The following is a 22,464-nucleotide window of genomic DNA, read 5'->3' as shown; positions in this document are numbered from 1 at the left end:
GAAGAGCAAAGAAACAGTCACTAGGCGATGCTCATTCAATGTCTACATTAGCCAGTGGTGGTGGCCACTCACTTTGAAGCCAGAGATCCAGTAATTTGAGCTTCCAGAAAAATGTTTGGAGAAGGAAAATGTGGTCTGAGGATGAGTGTTTGCTACATATATAGACTCACCCTGTTGCCTTCAAATACAAAGGCTTGGTCATCGGCCCCCAGCTCGACATCAGGCCGACAGCCTGGCCTGGCCCAGCCGACTCGCATGTCTCCTCCAGTCACCACCTCAAACTCAAAATACCACTTTCCAGATCTCACTGCATAAGATCGCTCTACCCGGAAAAATCGGATCTTGTCTATGCTGACTTTCTCCACAGCCGAGTCAGCTATTGTGAGAAGGAAGACGAACAGAGGGTGTGGAAGGGAAAGAGAGAACATAGATCTTTAATAATTAGGTAGCACTACTCAAAAGAATTTGATGAGAACATCTAAGACTGACCATAGGTCGACTACTATCCAATATGGCATTCTGTTCATGATGATCATCATCATCATCACCATACAAGCTACCACTGACTGAGGGATTGCTTCATAGTAGATCCTTTAGAGACCACTTCTCAGTTTTCCCTCACAATAATCCTATGAGGTAGCTAATATTGTCCTCATTTTACTGATGAAGAAATTCAGGCTCAAGAGGTAAAATCATTTATTCAACGTCACAGAGCCAATGAACAGAGGAGCAAAGGTATAAACCCAGATTGGACTTCAAAACCATCCCCTTAACGACTTACAATTCTGCCCCTGTGGCCTATTGTACCTCCTGGGGCATGGGATGACAGTAACAGGCTCATCAATTTTAAGCTGTTGTTCAGATTTTAATCTGAACAAGCTTTTAATTTGGAGATGTGACTACCTGATCTAAAAGTAAGCTGATATTCACACATTTGGAAAATAAGAGAAAAAAACAGTGACTTGGTTTTTGATCAGGTATTCTGAAAAGCTTGGCTACCCTAGAAGATAACCTATTCCTTGTGGGAATAAGTCATAGAAGTGCTCATTGCAGAAAATCTGTCAATGGGATGATGGTTTATATCAAACATGGTCTCCCTGATAATAATAAAAAAAATCACACCATTTAGTCTAGTGCTCTTCAGCCCCAATACTATTTCCAATAGTACAAGTTAGACCTATTTGAAGTTAGGATGCCCCAAGAAGAGGACCTGTTTAGTAAACTGGGGCCAGAATAAACACTCTCAACTCATTACCTAGTTCTTGGTCTGATGGCTCAATGTTATACCCGTAACCAACAAAAGTGCGCACAGCTTCCCGCAGGCTGTCCCTGTTTGACTTCTTGGTACGCTCATCCAGTAATGCATATGGCACCAGACGGGGATTTCTTTTGTTCTTCAAATCCTATGTGAAGCCAGAGAAAAAAGGTGCCAAGAAAACATTTCACCTTCACCACAACTCACCCTATTCACATATTCCCAGCAACAGTCCTAGCTTTCTGGCTGCTCTAGGTCTATTAGCTCTTCCCTCAGTGCCTTCACATTTAGCAATGTACATATTTGCCACTTCTCCTCCCGATTAAATGAGTATAAATGGGAACATTTCACTAATGCTCAAAGCTAGCATTAAAAAACACTTTTGGCCGGGCATGGTGACTCATGCCTGTAATCCCAGCACTTTGGGAGGCTGAGGCGGGCAGATCACTTGAGGTCAGGAGTTTGAGACCAGTCTGGCCAACATGGTGAAACCCCCGTCCCTACGAAAAAAACAAAAATTAGCTCGGTGTGGTGGCACATGCCTGTAATCCCACCTACTCAGGAGGCTGAGGCAGGAGAATCATTTGAGCCTGGGAGATGAAGGTTGCAGTGAGCTGATGTCATGCCACTGCACTCCAGCCTGGGTGACAGAGCGAGAGTCTGTCTCATTAACAAAACAAAACAAAACAAAAAACACTTTAAATAATACCAGCCTGTGAATAAAATGAAGCGTCACAGAATTGGTTAGAAACCTCCATTCCCAAGGCAAAGCAGATGGAGATTTGTATAATGATTTCCCTATGGAAGATCATGTCACCATTTAAGTTGCTATAGCCTCCTCATAACAGCTTAACAAGCCTTCATGGAGAAACGTCGGAAAAGGTGGCAGAGCCACAGTGTGTTCATTTCATGGCAGAGGACACACATTTGTAGTAATGTCCCTCTCAGTTCCTTAGGAGGGACTAAGAAGACAATAGGGACAACTGTAATGATAAGTCACCCAAACTCACACATATAACATGCGGTTTTGAACCTCTTCACTCTGCTGCTCCTCCTCCCCCCATAGTTTTCATAGTTGTCTTCTTCCTGGCTTCCAGATGTGTGCAGGTTTGAAGGCTCCAGCATGAATTAACTAATGTGCACATAGCCACTCCTGATCTTCCCTGATACTAACCCTACCACTGGTGATTACTAAGATGAGAGAAACCATCTCAAGGAAAGAGGTGTGCCAGGTGGTTTGGGGCTAAACTCTGTCTAATTTCTTGCTGTGCTCTGGCTTTCAAGTTGCCTCCTGCTCAGGCCAAGGCCTCTGCCCAGAAATCGTTGGCTCAATGGACTGAAATAAGGAGACAAAAGCTTTTGGGCAGGCTGGTTTGCTGCTGTGCTGGGCTAGCTTCCCCTCCATTTCATCCTCACCAGTAGATACGTGGGACTATCCCAGAAATATTGCTGAGCTATGATGTGACTATTACAAATTCTGTCCAGCCCCATGATTCCATAAATAATGAACACACTGAGGTGTGAGGGATAGAGTGCAAAGGCAACCTCTTCCTTCTGATCTAACACACACCAAAGCAAAACGGCACGTGGATGATCATATCTTCTAAGTTTTCCAGCATGCCTGACCCAGCATTTCTTACCTGTTGGATGCCATAGGTCCATCCTTGTTTTATTCTGTCTTTTGCCCAAACATTGTGCGCATTTTCTGCAAGCTTATCCACTAAAATTTCTTGAGGAGGTAATAGCTTCACATCAGACAAATCCAAAGGGGCTGGCTTATAGCCGTTGGACATCATATAGCTACAAGTAAATGTAAAAGTATACATTTTTAACAGATCTCCATGAGTTTCCCATTCCGGATTTTAGACCAAGAGCACATGGTAAGAATGCTGTGCAAAGAAGGCTACAGTCACAGGTCCCACTCTTTGGCTGAACGAATAGCTCAGCTCTGTTTCAAGTCTATAGATGAAACCCCCAATCTACCATCCTTCTTCCCAACATATGTAACACATTTCAAAGAAGACTTGAAAAAAGCAGATGGTCAGTACAAACCATCTTTATTTCTATGAAAACTACTTCTGTTCTCTGCAAAGAATGGGCACATTCAGCATGCTGCAACATTACCAGAAGCCCTTCATCCCCCTACAAAAACACAAAAAGTCAAAACCAGATTGGCAAGAACAAGACCTTGAGTCAAATGTCTCCTTATAAACCAGCACAGAATAATCACTCAGTCAAAAAGTAAAGGCCAAACTTTTACTTTTGGAATTAAAAAAAGAATGATGTCAGAGAATTTTTGAACTTAAAGTGATCTTAGCAGTTAGCTGTCCAGTCCAAGAGTCACAGCCTCAAATGTCTGTAAGTTGACTGAAAATGGGAAGAAGTGGAAGAGCTCTAGGGAGACACATTGTGTAAATGCAGAAGACTAGGGCACACCGTGGAGTGAAACCTCAGGAAAGCAGATTGTCATAGCCATGTGGGAATATGAGTTTAAAGGTATCTATGGCCCTAGGGCCACTGACTGCCTAGGCCAGAGCCAGAATCCAACAGTGATGAACCATAGACCAGGGCTCAATCCATCCAGGACTTCTGAGCAGCATGAGATGCAGGGTCTATTGTAGGTAGGTATAAGATAATGTTCTGCATCCACCTTTTCAGGATGCTGCCCTTGGGCATAGTCAGGATGCACTGACTGCTGCATCCTGACCTCAGCAGCTCTGGCCAGCAGCCTGTTCCTCCACTGCAGCCTGTCAGATGTGCTTTTCTTGGTACTAGGAGTTGCGTGTGTGAGAGTGGATCTTGGAAGTTTAAGTGGAAAGAAGGGGGAAGATAAACGTTTGATTAAAGCTGGCACTGCTTGGCTCCTAAGTAATGATGACACCTGTGTGCGAATCCATCTGCACATCTGCTGGCATGCATGAGAGCAAGCAAGCAAGGGAACCAGTGGATGTGCCACTGAGCAAGTATTTGAATGTGCAAGGACAAGAAACATGCAACTGTGTCTGAATGTAGCGGGAGAGAGGGAGAGTAGGACACAGGCAGATCCAGGGGGTCAAATGAATGGTGGCAGAGATACCCCTTCCACAAAGGACTTACAAGGCTGGTCCAATGCCAGAGGAGTGACTCTCTGTCATGGCTGGGCACCATTTTTAAGCTTTTGTGCTGAATGCTATTCTTATAGATCAAAGACAGTGCATCTGTCTGATGTCTCCACACCTCCTGGCTCAAAACTAACAATATTAGTGTGAGGTCCAGGTAGAAGGGGCAAAGAGAGGGAAAACCCTGAAATATTTCTTCACCAGGCTTCTATCTGAGGGCTTCAGTGCCATCCAGGAAACAGGGGAGCCCTTCTGAGCTGGTGCTAGCAACTATGTGGGCTAGCTGTCTGTCTTGGTACCACCCACCTGGATTAAAAATCCAGGCTGAAGCATTAAAGTCTTGAACCATTAAAAAAAAATCACCTACTTTTTGGGCAGTTTGACCTTCTTGAGGTCCTCTTCAGCAGCTGGGTTAACATGAGCAATGTGGCACCCCAGGGCCAGGAGGGTTCTGTGACACAACAGAAGGAGAAGACAAAGGTCAACTGCAGTGTTGGGAACAGCAGGAACCCTAATTCACATCTGAGTTGAAAACAGACAAGAGCCATTCATTGAGACCAGGGGTCAGTAGACTTTTTCTGTACAGAGCCAGAGAGTAAATGCCTAGGCTTTGTGAGCCATATGTCTCTGTCACAGCTACAACTCTGTGATTACAGAGCAAAGCCAGCCATAGGCAATATGCAAACCAATGAGCTTGACTCTGTTACAATAACAATCTATTTACAAAAATAGGTAGCTGGTCTGATTGTCCCATGGGCCATAATTTGTCAACTCCCGATTTAGATGATAGCAAGTGTAAGATTACAAAAGAGAAATTTGTTAATTGCCCCTCTTGGAGACATTTTTCTATTTTATAAATTTGCATTACAATTATATGCCTCTTCTAATTCCATGGAACAGATAGAATTCTAATATCCAGCCCACAGGTCAGCAAATATGTACTGCATGATGCCTGTAAGGGCATGAGCTGTGCTTAAAACCATGAAGTACAAAGCCGTACCCTCAAAAGGTGCCAGTGTAACTGAAGGTATCCCATGTGAGCCTGTGGGACAAGGGACCTTACGGAGCATCATTATGCCAACAAAACCACAAAGTTAAAATGTTCTGCAGTGACAACTGGAGAACAGGGAAATACAAAGATAAGAGAGCAGGTAACAAGCCCCCAAAGAATTCAAAATGGGAGATAACAATTTGGGCTAGAAAAGTTAAGGTCTAAATTAGGCCCATGGGTAGCATCATGGAGAAGCGAAAGTTATTTTAAAATTGAATTTTAGTGAATCAGATCAGGTTTCCCAACGGGTTTTAGAAATGCTTTATCTTTTTTCCTTTATTTAATGTGAACTGCAAGAGGTACTTGGTCCTTTGATTCTAAGTTTCTTTTCTGCCTCTTACTTTTTCCCTGTCCCTAGCAAATAGCAAATGGTTTAAGAAATATAGTCAATAATAATGGTGGGTGGTTATGCTAAATCCTGTTGTGACATGATTCATCATCATCTCCTCTAATTTATTAGAATGCGCCATGTTTTCAGGCAAGAGACATATCTTTGCAGTTTAGTTATAATGCATTAAATCATCTACTCATTGTTTGTAAAACTTTAGCTCAATTAAATACTCACTTTAAGGTTTCAGTTGACATTTGCAGGTTATAATTCTTCTCAGTTTCGGGGAGCTTTGAAAACTCCACAAGGCAAGGGTGTTGTCTTTTATTGTCATCTCGTATCTAGGTGGTGACATAAGAAAGAATGTGATTTAAGTTTTGACAGCTGGCATTGCATGGGAAAACAGAACAGAACATACTTTGAAACATGGCCCAGGCAATCCATATCAGGCAAGACAAAGACAGCAACTTGCTAATCGGCAAACAGATGATCTCTCTAGTAAATGAGACACACAGTCTCCAAGTTGCCAGTGGTTTGTGCTCCGTGGATTTATTTCTAGATAGGCATCTGCATTTCGAACATACTTTCCGAGAGAAGCAGTGCTACATGTGGCAGCCATGCTCTTGTTCCTCCAAAATTCATGTAACCATAATGTTTCTGAAGAGGAACATTCTTCAGTATAGGACAGGCTACAGAATCTGGACCAGTGTTGTGCAGTAGAACCAAAAGTCAGCCACAAACATGAAGCACATTTGTAATTTCAAATTTTCTAGTAGCCACATTAGAAAATCAAAAAGTTGAAATTAATGTGTTTTATTTAACCTAATAAATGCAAAATAATCATTTTAACAAGTAATCAATATAAGAAATGATTTATGAGATATTTTACTTTTTCCCCCACACTAATCTTCCAAATCTGGTGACTATTTTACACTTTTAGTACATCTCAATCCTAACTAGTCACACTTCAAGTACATGTGACTCATGGCTTTGTATTAAACAGTACAGTTCTAGACATTAAGTAATTAATTAATTAATTCATTCAACAAACATTTGTTGTATGCCTGTACTACATGACAGACCCTGAGCTAGATATTAGGAGTTCAACAGTGAAGCCATCCTCATGTGAGAATATTTTATGGTAGCTATATAAACACATAAGTGTGGGAATGCAGAGACCCTGTCAGTAACTAAGCTAGAATGTGTGTCATTTGAGAGAGTCGGGGTTATAGGAAGCTTCTGAACTTCCCTATCCTGCCTTCAGACATGACCTTACACAAATCATGGAACACAGTCAATTTACATTCTCTCTGAAAAATGATTTCTAGTGAAAGATTCCCTATCCTCCTCTGAGTGTCCATTAATCTTAGTGACACATCTGAAAACCATATTAAACAAGTTCTGATTCAAAATAATGAATCAGCCACTTTTCACTATCCACACAGAGATGACAACTTTTTTTCTGAAGGAGAGATTTGAGTATTCTGAAGCAAGTGCTGAGAAACAATGATACATCCCAAATAAAATAAACCAGTATTTGGGAGTAAGAAAGGGGAGACACTTCTGGTTCTGTCTGTGAAGACCTGGTCTCCTCAGTGTTCCTAACTAGTGAATGCAATGAAAACTAGGGATGCAGCAGGAAGAACGGTTCCAGGCAACAAGGCAATCCCATCCTTCACCCCAACCTGGCCGTGAGACACATACCTTGCCGAAAGTCCAGCCAAGTTCTATTTTATTCATTCCCCAAAGCTCGTGGATGTTTTCAGCTAGTCTGTCTCGGATCTTTTCTAGGTGCGGTGGCAAAACAACCTAAAGGAAAAGGAGCAAGTGAAAAGAATCGATTGTTTTGAAACCTATCATAAAATCTATAGGAGTTGGGCACCCCACTTGAATTGGCACATCACCCAGGAGGAGCTGCAGTATCCGACCTCACTCTGCCTGACCCACATACTCCCAGCCCTCCTCCCTCCTCCTTTCTTGGCTTCCTCTCTGCTCCTTGCTGTCTCTCTGACCATTGCCTCTTAGTCTTTTCTGTAGGTGTATGTGTTGAATGTTCTTCACATGTGAATGTTTGCCTCACCTTATTTCCTCTCTACATGTTCTCTCACCCAGTAGATGATCACTCCCAAGTCAGGCCATTTCTAACCATGGTCTCTTTTGAAGTTTAAACTCATGGTTCCAGCTGCCTACAGGATTTTTCCATTAAAGTGAGCTCAATATGTTACCCAAAGCTGAATTCATTATTTTTCCTTCAAAATCTTTTTTCTCCTCCTGTTTTTATTTTCTCTTTTTGTTGCATGGCCCCACTACCTCTTTAAGCCTGGAAGTCATCCTATTATCTTTCCCTTGGCACTACTCCCTCACCTAATCAGTCATGAAACCTACCATGTTCATTTCCTAAGTGTCCTTCTGAGGGATCCCCTTCTCTCCATTACTCAACCTCATTATTTTCTCCCTGGACCATTCCAAGAGCCTTACAATTGGCCTCCCCAGCTCCCCACTGATCTATCCTCTACACTGCAACCAGTGGGACAAGTCTACAACAAAAAATCATGTCGGAACACTCTCTAGTGTCACCCAAGTGTTCCTTGACACTAAGACTAGATGTATTAACCACATACACAGTGCTCTTCTTTAGTTCTCATCACAGTCTCTACAAACACATCCTTTTCAAACTTCTTGAAATTCTCCCAAAAGACCACACTGTTTCACAGTTCTGTGCCCTTGCATATGCAACCTTAACCCTTATTAATACTCCCCACCGTACACATCACACACCACCCCCCACCACACACTCTTCCCTGGCACCTGGCAAATACCTTCAACATTTATCCTCCTGCATTTAGTTCAAGTGTCACCACCTTTGAGAAGTCTCCCCTGATTACCTAAAGGGAGAGTTCCTCTGTATTTTCCTGGTGTTTTGCTCCTATCTCTCCACAGAGGTCACAAAATGGGAGCCTAAGTTTTGTTTCCTCTCAGATTTTTTATTATTATTATTTTCATGTTTATTGGTTGACAATCCCTAAGAAATGGGAGACTTCATATAAAATTCCAGATTTCTAGTTTCTTTTGACAACTTAGAAGATGACTAACACAGGACCCATACTTTTGCCTGGTGTCTGTCAGCTGGAGCTGAGAACTAACCATCCATTTCAGGAGGACCTGCATGCTCGAGTGTCTATGGCTTTTCCAGGTGTGTGGTGCAAGCTGTTGTGTTGGTGGATCTACTATTTTAGAGTCTGGAGGATGGTGGCCCTCTTCTCGCAGCTCCACTAAGCAGTGTCCCAGTGGGGACTCTGTGTGGGGGCTCCAATTCCACATTTCCCTTCCACACCACCCTAGTAGAAGTTCTCTATGAGGACCCCATCCATCCAGCAAACTTCTGCTTGGACATCCAGGTGTTTCCATACATCCTCTGAAATCTAGGTAGAGGTTCCCAAACCTCAATTCTTGACTTCTGTGCACTCACAGGCTCAACATCACATGGAAGCTACCAAGACCTGGGGCTTGCGCCCTCTGAAGCCATGGCCTGAGCTGTACCTTGGCCCCTTTTAGCCATAGCTGGAGGGAAGTGGCTGGGTCACAAGGCACCAAGTTCCTAGGCTGCACAAAGCAAGGGGGCCCTGGGCCTGGCCCAGAAAATCATTTTTTCCTTCTAGGCCTCTGGGAGGGGCTACTGCAAAGGTCAATGACACGCCCTGGAGACATTTTCCCCATTGTCTTGGGGATTAACATTCGGCTCCTTGTTATATATGCAAATTTCTGCAGTGGGCTTGAATTTCTCCCCAGAAAACGGGTTTTTCTTTTCTATTGCATTGTTAGGCTACAAATTTTTCAAACTTTTATGCTCTGCTTCCTCTTGAATGCTTTGCTGCTTAGAAATTTCTTCCCCCAGATACCCTAAATCATCTCTCTCAAATTCAAAGTTCCAAAATGCCGCCAGTCCCTTTGCATAGGAGGAGTGACCTTTACCACAGTTCCCAACAAGTTCTTCTACCTCCATCTGAGGCCACCTCAGACTGGTGGACCTTATTGTCTATATAACTATCAGCATTTTGGTCAAAGCCATTCAACAAGTCTTCCCAATCAAAACTTTACCTCATTCTTTTGAACCCTTGTTGAGGCCAGCATCTTATAGAAAGCCCTGTCTGAGTATGTTACTGATTACTTGTTTCTGATTACTTAAGTCAGGAGAGGCAGCCCAGACAGGAGTCACACTCATGCTTCTACTTTCTGCCTGCTTGGGCACCAGCAGCCCTGCATCCATGGAGAAGCTCCTTCAGGCCTTGGCCTTCAAGCTTCTTGTCTATGAAGGAGTCCAGAAAATGCCACAGTGGTATAAGGATTATTTTGAGCTGAAGACTTTGAAAAACAAATGATACAGGATGGGGCTTTTTCTGGACTCCTCTTATCTGCCTAAAAAAAAGAGCCCCCCAAAAGAATTCAACAATTTTTTTCCCATGGGAGATTGACACCTACCACCAGAGAAAGGTCAGCATCACACCTAAAAAGGCTCTATCACAGAACTATCATATCTCCTATCTGTTCTCCTTAGGAATCATTTATCTTTCCCCAAAGACATTTATTTTCCCAAAAGTGCCCTTCTCCCCATCTCCTTTTCCTATTAAGATGGTATATAAGCTCCAAATTCTAACTTCCTCCCTGAGCCACATTTCTTTGTGAACTCCATACCAGGTGATTAAAATGTTTTTTTTCTCTTGCTAATCTGTCCATATGAGTTTAATTCACAGGACCCCAAAAACAGAACCTAGGAGGGTAGAAGAAAAGTTTTTCCTCCCTGACATCTAGAATACACAGAACCTAGATGATCTAATTCTTAGAATCACCTCTAGCTCACAACCCCCTCTCAATTTCCTATCAACATTCTCATTCCCCATTAAGGTACTCTGTGAAGCAGGCAGAGAAATACTGAAATGCTATCAAAAGTGATATAGTTTGGCTCTGTGTCCCCACCCAAATATCATCTCGAATTGTAATTCCCACATGTTGGGGGAGGGGCCTGGTGGGGAGGGATTTGATCGTAGGGGCAGCCTTCCCCCTTACTGTCCTCATAATAGAGTTCTCATAAGATCTGATGGCTTAAAAGTGTGGCACTTCCCGTTCATTCTCTCTCTCCTGCTGCCATGTGAAGACGTGCTTGCTTCTCCTTCACCTTCTGCTATGATTGTAAGTTTCCTGAGGCCTCCCCAGCCATGCAGAACTGTGAGTCAACTAAACCTCTTTTCTTTATAAATTACCCAGTCTCAGGTAGTTCTTTATAGCAGTATGAAAATGGACTAATACATAGTCATTAGCCACAGGAGATGAGAAGCAGACTCATGAACACATACACATAGATGAATATAATAGGGTCATATGAATATTATGGGAGTAAAAATGCATGCTAGAGAAAGTCTCTAGTCTAAAAGAGCTATATTGGGGAAATTATTAACCCCAAGTGCCTTAGAGGCATAGTCTCTTTTCATTTATTTTCTATAACATCTAGAATAGTGATTCAAATAGCCCTGCAGTGTAGAAAATGCTGAAAGCTCTTGCATGCCCCTTGTAATATCATGTGAATGTGTCTCTCTCAAATTACAGACCCTGGAGGGGAAAGAAAATATCCATTTATCAGCATTTCCAAAGCCCTTCACGCTACTCCCTGTTTCTCTCCCTTTTATTTTCCAACTCTTCTCCTACATGCTCCTCCCTCTTCCCAGAGCCCAGCCATATGAGAATATGCATTGCCCCTGTCTATATTTCTACTTTGTGTTACTTCTAGGCCCTTATTTATACCATTTCTTTTATATCACCCCTGGAGACCCTCCCCATTTAAGCTTTTTAAAGGCTCTAACTGAATTCCACTCTTACCACACAGACTTCTAGAAACATTCTGGCCTAAAGGATTTCTCTAGTATTTACTGGTGCATACTGGCCATTTTGCATTTATTACATTTGGCCTTTTAAAAAAATAATACATTTGCTTCTTACATCTTTAACTTGGTTGAGAATTCCCAGAGAATACATGAATATTTCTGTATATCCTTCACAGAATATAACACACGTAGCAGGTGCTCAACATGTTCACAGATTGAGAAATCCTTAAAGACCCAATTAACGCATGCGGTGAAAATGTGAAGAGTAATAGCTGTTCACATTACACAACAATTCTGGAGTATGTATATTAAGAAAGGTTCAAAGACAAGAAAGAAAGAACTATTTAACTCTATTGCTTCATCTGTATCGGTTGCCTTCTGCGGGCAATTTGAACCTACCTGACTGGTGTCTATGGGGCATGGGATGAAAGAGGCTTGGGAGAGGAACTGGGTGGTACCCAAGAGATCTCTAACGCCATCAGCATCACGTTTATATTCTTTGACAGGCTCCAATCTCATCTTCTCTTTTGGAAGCAAGGCTTCATAGCAAGGGGCATAGCCCGAGGGAGGCAGGAACTTAAATTCTCCATGACGTCCACCCATCAGGAAACGTACTCTGTCATTTGAAGACAGCAGAAATACAGAGGTTAAAAAAAAAACAGTGCTGCCCAAATAAGTGAAAATTAAAGATCAATCCCTACCTCCCACCCTCAACATAATTTTGTTGATAAGTGAATGACTTCAGGTTAACCACAGCAAACATCCTCCAGTATGTAACAAAGCAGTAAAGGGGTAAGTGAGCATCAAGGCTGATCCTCAGCTGACCCATCACGGCTAAGTTCCTAAACATTTATATACATAAACCACTAGGTTTTTAGAACCAAGTTTATCTGAACTCTAATAGGTAAATAATTACTATAGATATTATTGCAGTATTGAAAAACATAACCGTGATAATGAGATTATTCTCTGCAAAGATCATATCAAAATTACAGTGTGATAACTTCAACTCTTCTTGAGAGAGATTATCCACACATCAGTTAAAGAAAGCATGACGTGGCCAGGCGTGGTGGCTCACGCCTATAATCCCAGCACTTTGGGAGGCTGAGGTGGGCGGATCACGAGGTCAGGAGATCAGGACCATGGTGAAACTCCGTCTCTACTAAAAATACACACACACACAAAATTAGCCGGGTGTGGTGGCAGGCGCCTGTAGTCCCAGCTACTTGGGAGGCTGAGGCAGGAGAATGGTGTGAACCCGGGAGGTAGAGCTTGCAGTGAGCCGAGATCGCGCCACTGCACTCTAGCCTGGGTGACAGAGTGAGACTCCATCTCAAAAAATAAGAAGAAAAAGAAGAAGACGAAAGCATGACATAACTACATGGAGAAAGTAGTAAAATCTTATTTTAATATTCAGGGGAAAAGACTAAGTAACATCAGAGTATTAATCGCAAATGGTACATGGCTGGTGAGGTTACTTAAAAATGTTACACTGTGGAGGCCACATTTCCCTGAAGCAGCTGTATGGGGGCGACTGTGAGGAGGCAGCCATGGCTGCATGGGCACAGATGGGCATCAAGAGTTTGCTCACTGGGATGCCAGTGTCTTTCTTAGTATCATCCTCCTGATAGTACCCAGTCCTGACACCCTGGCCCACCTTCTGCAGTGCTCACTGGTACTTCCCAACGAAGTGGGGAAGGACACTAAAGGTCTCACAGTAATAGCAGGCAGGCTCTGATTACCACCACGCGGAAGTCTTTCAATATTGTAATTCAGCATTCTGGCTGAAAGTCAGCCTCATATATATGGGTTAGGTTAGGGTTAGATTGGACCCTAAAGTTCCCCACACAAAAAGGAGAGGTGAAAGTAAGCTATTTCAAAATGATACTTCATATGATCCCAGGTTTATAATCAGAAATAGAGCTTTCACAAGTCAGCTGCAACCACATTAAATTGATGAGGAAATACAACCAGTTTTCCATAACTAAAACATGGCAAGATATGGAGCTCTGGAGATTCAACAGTAATTGAACACTGGAAACATGTCAATATATATGCAGTGTTTACGTACAACATTCATTCCCCTGCCCTTCTCCATTTAACAAATCTTTACTGAGCCCATACAATTAGCACTTGCTTTTGTACTGGGGATTCAGCAATGAACAAGGTATATGGCATCCCTGGTGTCACAGAGCAGGTATTCTAGCAGACCAATAGGCGTTAATTACTGATTGGCAGACATCTTGAAATCACTCAGGTACGGGGTTGGCTGCTAGAGATGGTATCAAGGAAGGCCTCTCTGACATGCAAGCTGACTCTGAGGGGTAAGGAGAAACCAGTGAGCTCAAGATCTGGAGGAAGAGCATTTCAGGCAGAGGAACAAGTGCAAAGGCTCTGAGGTGGAGAAGACCTTGGGTGGATCAGATTAACGGGAAGGAGGGTGGCGTGGGTGAGAATGCCATGAGCCCGAGTGGTAAGGCTGTATCAGGCAGGGTCTATGAGCCCTGGCAAGGAGGTAGGATTTTATTCCAAATGGAAAGCTGCTGATGGGTTTTAATGTAAGGAAATATAAGATTCTCCTAGTTGCCCTATGCAGATAGATCTGGGGACTATCTTGAAATAGTCAGAGGGAGATAATGGTGGGTTGGATGGAGGTGATCCAAGCAGCCACACCCAGTTTTGTTTTGGAATTAGGCTTGTTTGGAATTGCTCATGGACTGAGTGTCTGTGTGGAGGGGGATGAGGTAAACGGAGAAAAGTTATGATTTGGCAAAACTTTCACAACAGGATACTTTCCAATGGGCCTCATTTCCTTTCACTGGAACGTTCCGGTAGGGCAGCCTCACAAGATATTCTCAGTGTTGGCTGCATAATTGTGATGGTGGAAATATCCTAATCGTGAAACTGGAGCCTCTTTAAGAGATGCTAAGGTTTTTTTCCTTCCCAATAAGAGCAGACACTTTATCTGAAAAGCATTTTATAAAATGCTGTTTTAAAATTAATTCTAGAAATCATATGAAACCTCCCAGTTTCCTATTTTAAGGTACTCAATAATAATGATATACAGTTAGAATCACAATTGTCCCTTGTGAATGCTCCTACATTAAGTGTTATGTAGGACATGATCTATGTTTATTAAGAATTTGAACAATGAAATTAAAACAAAATTGAGTCATTAGCCTGCAGTATTACTAATTTAGTGAACCTCAGGAAATAATGACTAAATCTTAAAATTATTTGTTGAAAATTTCCCAATTCAATTGCAACGTAACAGATTGTGTTACTGACATATGGAAACCATGGGATAAAATTGGATCTTTCTGGGCAAAGAATTAGTGTGGGAAACTTTCTGCCTCTCTCTTCTCATTGAGCATCTTTCCTGAGAGCAGCTGAATGCCTAGTAGCTTGTACAGCAAGTAAGTGTATTCCATTACTCACTAGCATATGGATTCCAAGAACAAGTAAATGGTCTCTTATGAGGATTTCTAGAGGAATTTAATTATTCATGAGCTCTCTTGCTAATTGTTGAGTTTCAAAATTTCTCTTAGGTTTTAAAATCTGCTGGATGAGATAACAAATCAAGAAAGGTAGAGTTTCAGGTAGCATCTAATGAGAACAATGCTTAGTTTTTATATTCAGTTATTAAAAGGAGACTGATCATTTGGTTATAAATCTGAATCTTATCTTCTCTAATGGCCACATAAACTGTAAAATAAATTAACACAGGCAGGAATCAGTGTTTACTGCATACTGAATCTTTGGTCTTTAAACATCATCGTGCAGTGCTTCAGTGGGTGGAAGAAAAGGTCCTGGATTGCTTCAGAACTCCCGGAGATGAGAGTCCCTGTGCCCTCAGCAGGCAGACTGAACAGACGATGGTCCAAGGCACACCTACCACCTGTGGCTCCTCCCCTCACTGCCTGTGAACAAACTGCCCAGAGTCTGTGAGAAGGGATCCAACAAACCGCCACCAATATTGACGGTCCCCTTCATAATTTGCCCTGTGAGATCCAGATTGATGAGATCAAAGGTAATAACTAGGGAGATAAAATTCAGGTTTGAAGGGAACGACTGAAAGACGGAAACAAAATACTTGAAACTCACTTTAAGTATCTGAGTATATGAAAGTGGGCTCCCCTCTGTCTCAGAGTTTTGGTTGAGGTCCCAAAGTTAGATGTATGAATCCATAATTCAGAGGATGCTAAATATTTTCACATTCTAAAGTGAAGTGCTGAGTCAACTATGTAGTATATACGAAAAAACTGTGAAACCAGTTCTATCAGCCACAGCCTATCACACACCTCTAGACGGATAAAGGAAAGAATTCCTTTGGAGAGAACTTTCAGGGAGAAAGGCAGAAGCGTTCTCCCTTTTTGGAAGCCAAATGATGAGGTTTCAAGAAACCACGTAGAAGCTGGACAAGTGTCCTCTGGAGTTTACTGAGGGACACATTTTCCTGGTGACAGAGCTGACAGCGTGAGAAAGGTCTGCATGGAAAAGAGGTGCCCTTCCGCTCAGGGCGACGCCAAGGACTGTGCTCCCTAGAAGGCTATTTAAGGGCTCCATGAATGAGCCCACTGTCTGCCATCTTAAAAAGGGACTTCCCAGAAAGGCAAATGTCTGAGTAGAGATCAGAAACCCAGGGGCTGGGGGACGTGGGAAGGGGGATCTGGAGGGAGGTTTAGGGTCAGCCAGAGGGAGCAGCCAACAGAAGTGGTAAGGTTTGTGTCAAAAGAACTGGTCAGAAGTTCCCAGCCTGAGGCTAAGAAAACTACAAAAGGGTCCCAGAAAAGAAAGAGGCAGCAACTGTACAACCACTACACAAAGACTCAATGCTACCTGACAATAGCACTGACTCCATCAGACATGCCTATTCTCCAGTCACCTCTCCCTGGGGCTCAACTCTAGACGGGTCTGCAATAGGAGCTGGCCAATCAGGGAGGGGCAGACCAATGTGGAGAAAAAGCTGCCTCATACTGCAGGCCCAAGCTGGGGGAGGGCTCGAGCTGTAAACTGGATACAAATTTTGATTTTATATTCAAATAGGCAGAACTTTCAAATTACTGACAAGATTGTTCTTGTTCCTAAAAGTAGCAATAAAAGCTACAGGACCTACCCGAGGACTTGTCCAGAGCATGGAGTTACAGGCGTAGAAGAAGAAACAATAAAGTTAAACCTACCAGTCCACTTCTCTCAGTAAATTGTTACCTGGCACTTCACGTTTATCTTTTAAATCCTTTGCCTCATTCACAAACGAGAAATGTCCAGTTGGAATGCGAATCTCCCCTCTCTACATGTTTCCTCCCCGGCTCCTTGAGTTCCATGGAATCACCCAGCATCCCCAAAATGTTAAATGTAAAATAAAAAAGAGAATTTCAGAACTGATTTCATTACAATTAGTTCCTCTTTATCCTCAGATTTTTCTCTACATTAATGGATTTAAAAAATCAAATTCATTAATCAGTTTAATCCGTTCCACCACAGCACTTGTATCATTTTCTGGGGTTCTTCCTGTAACTCAAATGTTTCATCAGCTCTCAAAGACTTTTTCCTTCCTAAAGTGTTTACAGTAAGCGACTCTGTCCATAGATACTCTCACCTCAAAGATAAGCAATAGCTTCAGTAAGAGCTGCCTGGGAGTAGTGAAGTTTTGGGATGTGTAGAGGAAATTTTTATTTACTTGACTAATTTTGAAAACACAGGACAAATTATATTGAAAAATCTCTGCCAGCATTTTCAACTTCATCTTTGAGATTTGTGCATTTTTGCTTGTTAACTTCCAGGAGAGATGGGACTACCTATTACAAATTCCCAGATTTGAAAGATTAACCCATTAAGAAAAAAAATAGTAAAAATCATGACAAAGCTGTGCTGTGCTCAAAGGGGGTGACCAACTTTTCTTTCCTTGGGCTATCATATTATTATTCAGAGCTTGCTAGCAAATGTGTAAAATCACTAGTCTTATAGATGTCTCATTACTGTTATCTGCTATTGAATTCCTCCCAGAGAGCTGAGATAATGTTTCATAGAAGAAAAGGATACAAGCTGTGGTTAAGAGGAGAAAGAATTAGCCAGCTTTTGCTGACCTGAATTCGACTCATAAGTCACGATTCATAATTGCATCTTTAGGCCGTATCGCTAAGACTGAGTTATGGACATTCCCACATTCATATTTCTTTCTGGCTAGTGTTTGATGAAAGCTCAGGGCAATCCAGCCAGTGCCCATCATGTTCTCTGAAGAAGTATATTTATCTCAGCAATAATTTCCACAGCATTGACCACAGCAAGCTGGAAATAGCTAAGCTGTTGGTTACCTGAATTTTAGCCAAGTCTGGAGAATACCAACAGAAAACAAACAACCACCACAAATACTATCTTTGGATATGGTTATTTTTATAAATTAGAGCTGGCAAGAGTTACGTAAGATGATTAAATAGATTTATGGGGAGTTTAACTATAGCCATAAAATATATTCTATTATGACTAACTCATTAATTTTCTGCAAAAAAAAAATTAGCACCCAAATTTCACTATATATTATGGCTTTCTGTATAATGCTCTCTATCTGATTCATGCCATTTGTGAGGTGTATATAAGATCAACTTTTAGTAAGAGCTTCCTGGCATCTAAGTAATTCAACCTTTTCGGTGGGCTACAAGATACATATACCTCATCCCAAATTCTATTCTATAATGAATAGGGTTGTTACACTGGGGGCCTACTGCACTAATAATACTGTCTATAAACAAACCACATTGAGAAGAAAACTTTGGAAGCATATTCATTAAGAGAAAAGAGGCTATGACACTGATTTGTGGGTTTTGTCAGTAATTACTCATGCTAACTTTGACTTCACTGTGAGTAAATCTAATTGACAAAGATTTTTGCCCTTCATGTAGCTTTGCTCTTCGATGACGGCTGGCAGGGACATCCTAATCAGGTATTATTAACAACATAGTTTGTAAGTATAAAAATTATTTTAAAAATTCAAGACAAGGATTTCAGTAAAGATCATTAAACAGGAGGAAACAGGACTGTGAAAGAGAACTCAAATCTAATTTAGAAGCCATACAGAAGTTAAAAATAAATATGAGAAACAACTCTGAAGACTTCTATGATGGGAGAAAAAGAATCTCTTTCTAGACGGGCATAACACTTTGCATCTTGCTGGGAGAGATGCTATAAAACCAGGCAAGTGTTCTACAGTATTGGGTGAAACAATAATTTCTTTTCAATTTCATTATAAAATATATTTCTTTTTTTTTTTTTTTTTTTGAGATGGAATCTCACTCTGTCGCCCAGGCTGGAGTGCAGTGGCGCGATCTTGGCTCACTGCAAGCTCCGCCTCCCGGGTTCACACCATTCTCCTGCCTCAGCCTCCCAAGTAGCTGGGACTACAGGTGCCTGCCACCACGCCCAGCTAATTTTTGTATTTTTAGTAGAGACGGGGTTTCATCGTGTTAGCCAGGATGGTCTCGATCTCCTGACCTCATGATCCGCCCACCTCGGCCTCCCAAATGCTGGGATTACAGGCATGAGCCACTGCGCCCAGCCAATATATTTCTTTTCAATAAGATACTTTAATTAACTTGGAATTCATACTGTGGTTTCTCTTTCTAGCTCTTTGTTCAACTGAACTAAAGTAGTACAGAGAAGAACTGCTGGGTTTCAGCACCAAATCATACTTTACCAGTTGATGTAAGAATAACACCTGGATTGTAGAATAGCCAATCGGTTTATTTTGATTTATAAGCAACTGGCTAGCCCCCAGTACAGGTCCTGCACTGACCCTGACCAAGGTCATCATGTGATGCACTAGAGGCATGTCAGTAAAATGTATCCCAACTACATAGGCCCTGTGATTCCACCTCTCTTCAAATCACAACATGCTGTGAGACCTGAAGCCAGGAATATATCAGAGCGGATAGTTTCCTGAGAGACAGGAGGCTTGAGTGACTTCAAGCCCCACTGCACACCCTACTGGCACTGCTTTTTAGCCTTCCCACCTGTTCAGCTGCTATAAGCAAAAAGCTCTCAGAACTAAGCTGTTGGTTCTTTGAGTCAATACATCTGGACCCTTCAGTTTCTTAAATTTCCTTAGCAGTCGTGCCTCCTAAATGATTAGTCATCTCATTTTTCTTGTCTTGCAACATTGCTTCTCTTTCATCTGTGCACTCAGAAGTCTGCATGATCTGCTGACCTAGACACCAGATGCTAGAAATGTCTTCTACATGTGGATACCACCTTTCAGTCAACTATTTTTTCATCTGCTAACTGCAGTTCTTGTCAAGAGAGGATTCCAAAAAAATCCCTCCACTACCCTCTAAAAAATCACAGACACAAAAATCCTATCTCATTGTTCTGAGGGAGATGGGAAGGATGAACTAATGATTAAGAATCATTATGCAACATTTGAGAGCAGATATACTGTTCTCTAAACACAAACTGTGGAAAAGTCCATTAGCCAGTAGACTGGAGAAGATCCCTTCTCCGTAGATCTAAATTTGCCTAAGTAGTTTTTTCAAATGACATGCTTGTGAAATAGGTGTACTCCCTTTGAAAATAAGTTAAAAACAATGAGTGGACATGGGCAAAATAAGTAAAAGTGGGAGGAGTATTAATGGTGGGTGACCAAGGCCACCAGCTACACAGGCAAATGCAGTCCTGGGAACTGACTGCTCAGAGTAACCTTGTTTCTTCAGGGAAGGTCCTGAGTCAAAGGGTGGATGACCCCAATACTGTTGTGTTGTATTTGTATTTGTACTCATTCTCTTTATTCCTAAGGAGTGGAGTGGGGAAGATGGAAAATAGGGCTAGAAGGTCCTTTCCCTCTTCCAGAAGGCCTTTGCTCCAGTCAGTTTCTTCTGTGCTTACAGTGCCTCTCTTGTCAATAACACTCCCCGTTTTCCACATGCTTCTGATGGCTATCAATGAGAATGGCTCTATGCGGTACCCTCACATATTTAAAAAGAAAGAACTGGGATGAAATATCCTCAGCACAGAAGAACTTTCAGCTCTTAGAATACAGTGTCTGCAGATAGTGTAAGATTCCCTGGCTTGAATATGTGATGAGATTTTCAGCCTCAGTAAAGCTTTACTCTACTGGTTCTCCATTTGTTACAAGAACCTCAAACAATTTTAAATTGTTTTTATTAAATATTAAATAACTTTAATATATCCATTTATATGAATGTTTGTAAATATGCTTGTGTATGTATACAAACATACACATCCGTCTCAAATTCCAAAGGCTGAGTACCATTCACAAAGGACAATTATTTCTAAATAGTTTATATAATTGAAACAGAACCAAAATCCTACTTTGGAAAACATATGAACATATCTTGGTTTACCAATCCACATGAGGTGCTGAGGCCTACTAGAGTGGTTTCACCCTGAAAATCCCCTCACTTGGACCTGGATCCCTGAAATGGTTTCTCTGTGATCCCAGATCTCAGCTCCTGCTTCCCACAACTCTCCTCCTGCTATGACCCTTTCCAGGGGCTTCCATGGACACTAGTATGATTCTATGTTGACTCCAGTCTCCTGCTCAGTTGATTGTGATCTCTTTAAAATACAAGGATGAAGAATGGCTGAGAAAAGCTTGGGAAAGAAGGGTTATTGTGGGGTTTTGCCTTACAGACATTAAAATGTATAACGTGGTTAAAAGAATTAAAAATAGCATCCAACTGGTAGGTACAAGGAAAGAGGCAGAGAAATAGCAATAGTATATAGGAAAGCAGCATGCATAGCACAAGCCCAATTAAATGAACAATATTGAACTGTGTATATAAAAAGCTAATATGATTATCTCTAGGTGGTACTATTATGGGTTCCTGGTACTTTCTTTGACTTACATTCCTTTTGTGAAAAAGAAAAACAAAAAACAATAGGAAAAAACCCAAGTGTTAAAGTATAAATCAGAAACTGGGAGAAATATTTGAAACCAATAAACAACAGTTTAACATCCTCAATATAAAATTATTATACATAAATATGTAAATATATTACATATACTATATAAAGTCAGTATACACAAAATATGTAAGATATCTACCAAAAAATAAATATCAGAAAGGCTGAGAACACAAAGTTAGCAAAAATACTGGGTTGGAAAAAGTACATAAAAATTAGCATTAAAAAATGTTTCACCACATTCGTAATAAAAAATAAAAAAATAATACTCTAAGGTACAATTTTTCCAAATCAGCGAAGGTTTAAAATAACCAGTAACAGTAAAAATTAATAAGGATCCAGTCAGTTGGACATTCCCGTATGTTGCTTTAAATGATACTGCAAGCCCAAATCCTTTATCTGAAATCATCAGAGATGTGCTTCAGACTTTGGAATTCTTTAGAATTTTTTAAAAAGTTACCCGTTATGCAGATTAAGCAGAAACTGCAGCCAGGGGAGGGGCAGTACATCATAATCAGACACATTAATATTTCTGCAGTTAAACATATATTCACAAGAAGCAGAATAAATGACTGAAAACAGCCTCATTTATGCTGATGACAGTTTTGTCACAAAATGAGTTCAGGTTACATTTTATTACAAAATGAGTTATGAACAAATTTATGGTTTTCAGAGCGTTTTAGATTCTAAAGTTATTGATAAGGAATTCTGAACTGTTTAGAGAATCTTTCTCAAAATCAATTTGGCCACATAATTATAAATTTAGACTTTAAAACGTTCATGCATTTTGACCAATTTCAAGGAGGAACAAAATAGAAGCACACAAAGAGTTATGCTTCAGGATATTCATAAGAATTTTATTTACAACAATAAAAATGAAATTGGCATAGACTTTAACAGCAGAGTAATGGCTGTATTATGAAACAGCCAAATAAAGGGCT

General features: G+C 41.3%; 1 protein-coding gene across 4 annotated transcripts in view; it reads right to left on the bottom strand.

Annotated features, from left to right (window-relative positions):
* RYR3 (ryanodine receptor 3) overlaps positions 1–22,464 on the bottom strand; it is a 565,081-nt gene that overhangs the window by 236,715 nt on the left and 305,902 nt on the right. For all 4 annotated transcript variants that reach the window (XM_055278588.2, XM_055278589.2, XM_055278590.2 and 1 more), the window contains exons 20-26: positions 12,008–12,224; positions 7,437–7,541; positions 5,970–6,073; positions 4,721–4,804; positions 2,896–3,055; positions 1,256–1,403; positions 171–376 (exon numbers count right to left, since the gene is read on the bottom strand). In XM_055278588.2, the coding sequence (XP_055134563.2) occupies positions 171–376; positions 1,256–1,403; positions 2,896–3,055; positions 4,721–4,804; positions 5,970–6,073; positions 7,437–7,541; positions 12,008–12,224 (1,024 nt within the window). The remainder of the gene's footprint in view (positions 1–170; positions 377–1,255; positions 1,404–2,895; positions 3,056–4,720; positions 4,805–5,969; positions 6,074–7,436; positions 7,542–12,007; positions 12,225–22,464) is intronic.

Source organism: Symphalangus syndactylus, chromosome 5 (assembly GCF_028878055.3).
Source record: "Symphalangus syndactylus isolate Jambi chromosome 5, NHGRI_mSymSyn1-v2.1_pri, whole genome shotgun sequence".
Classification (NCBI taxonomy): domain Eukaryota; kingdom Metazoa; phylum Chordata; class Mammalia; order Primates; family Hylobatidae; genus Symphalangus; species Symphalangus syndactylus.
The sequence above is the reverse complement of the archived record's forward strand: the minus strand, read 5'-3'. Positions and strand labels throughout refer to the sequence as shown.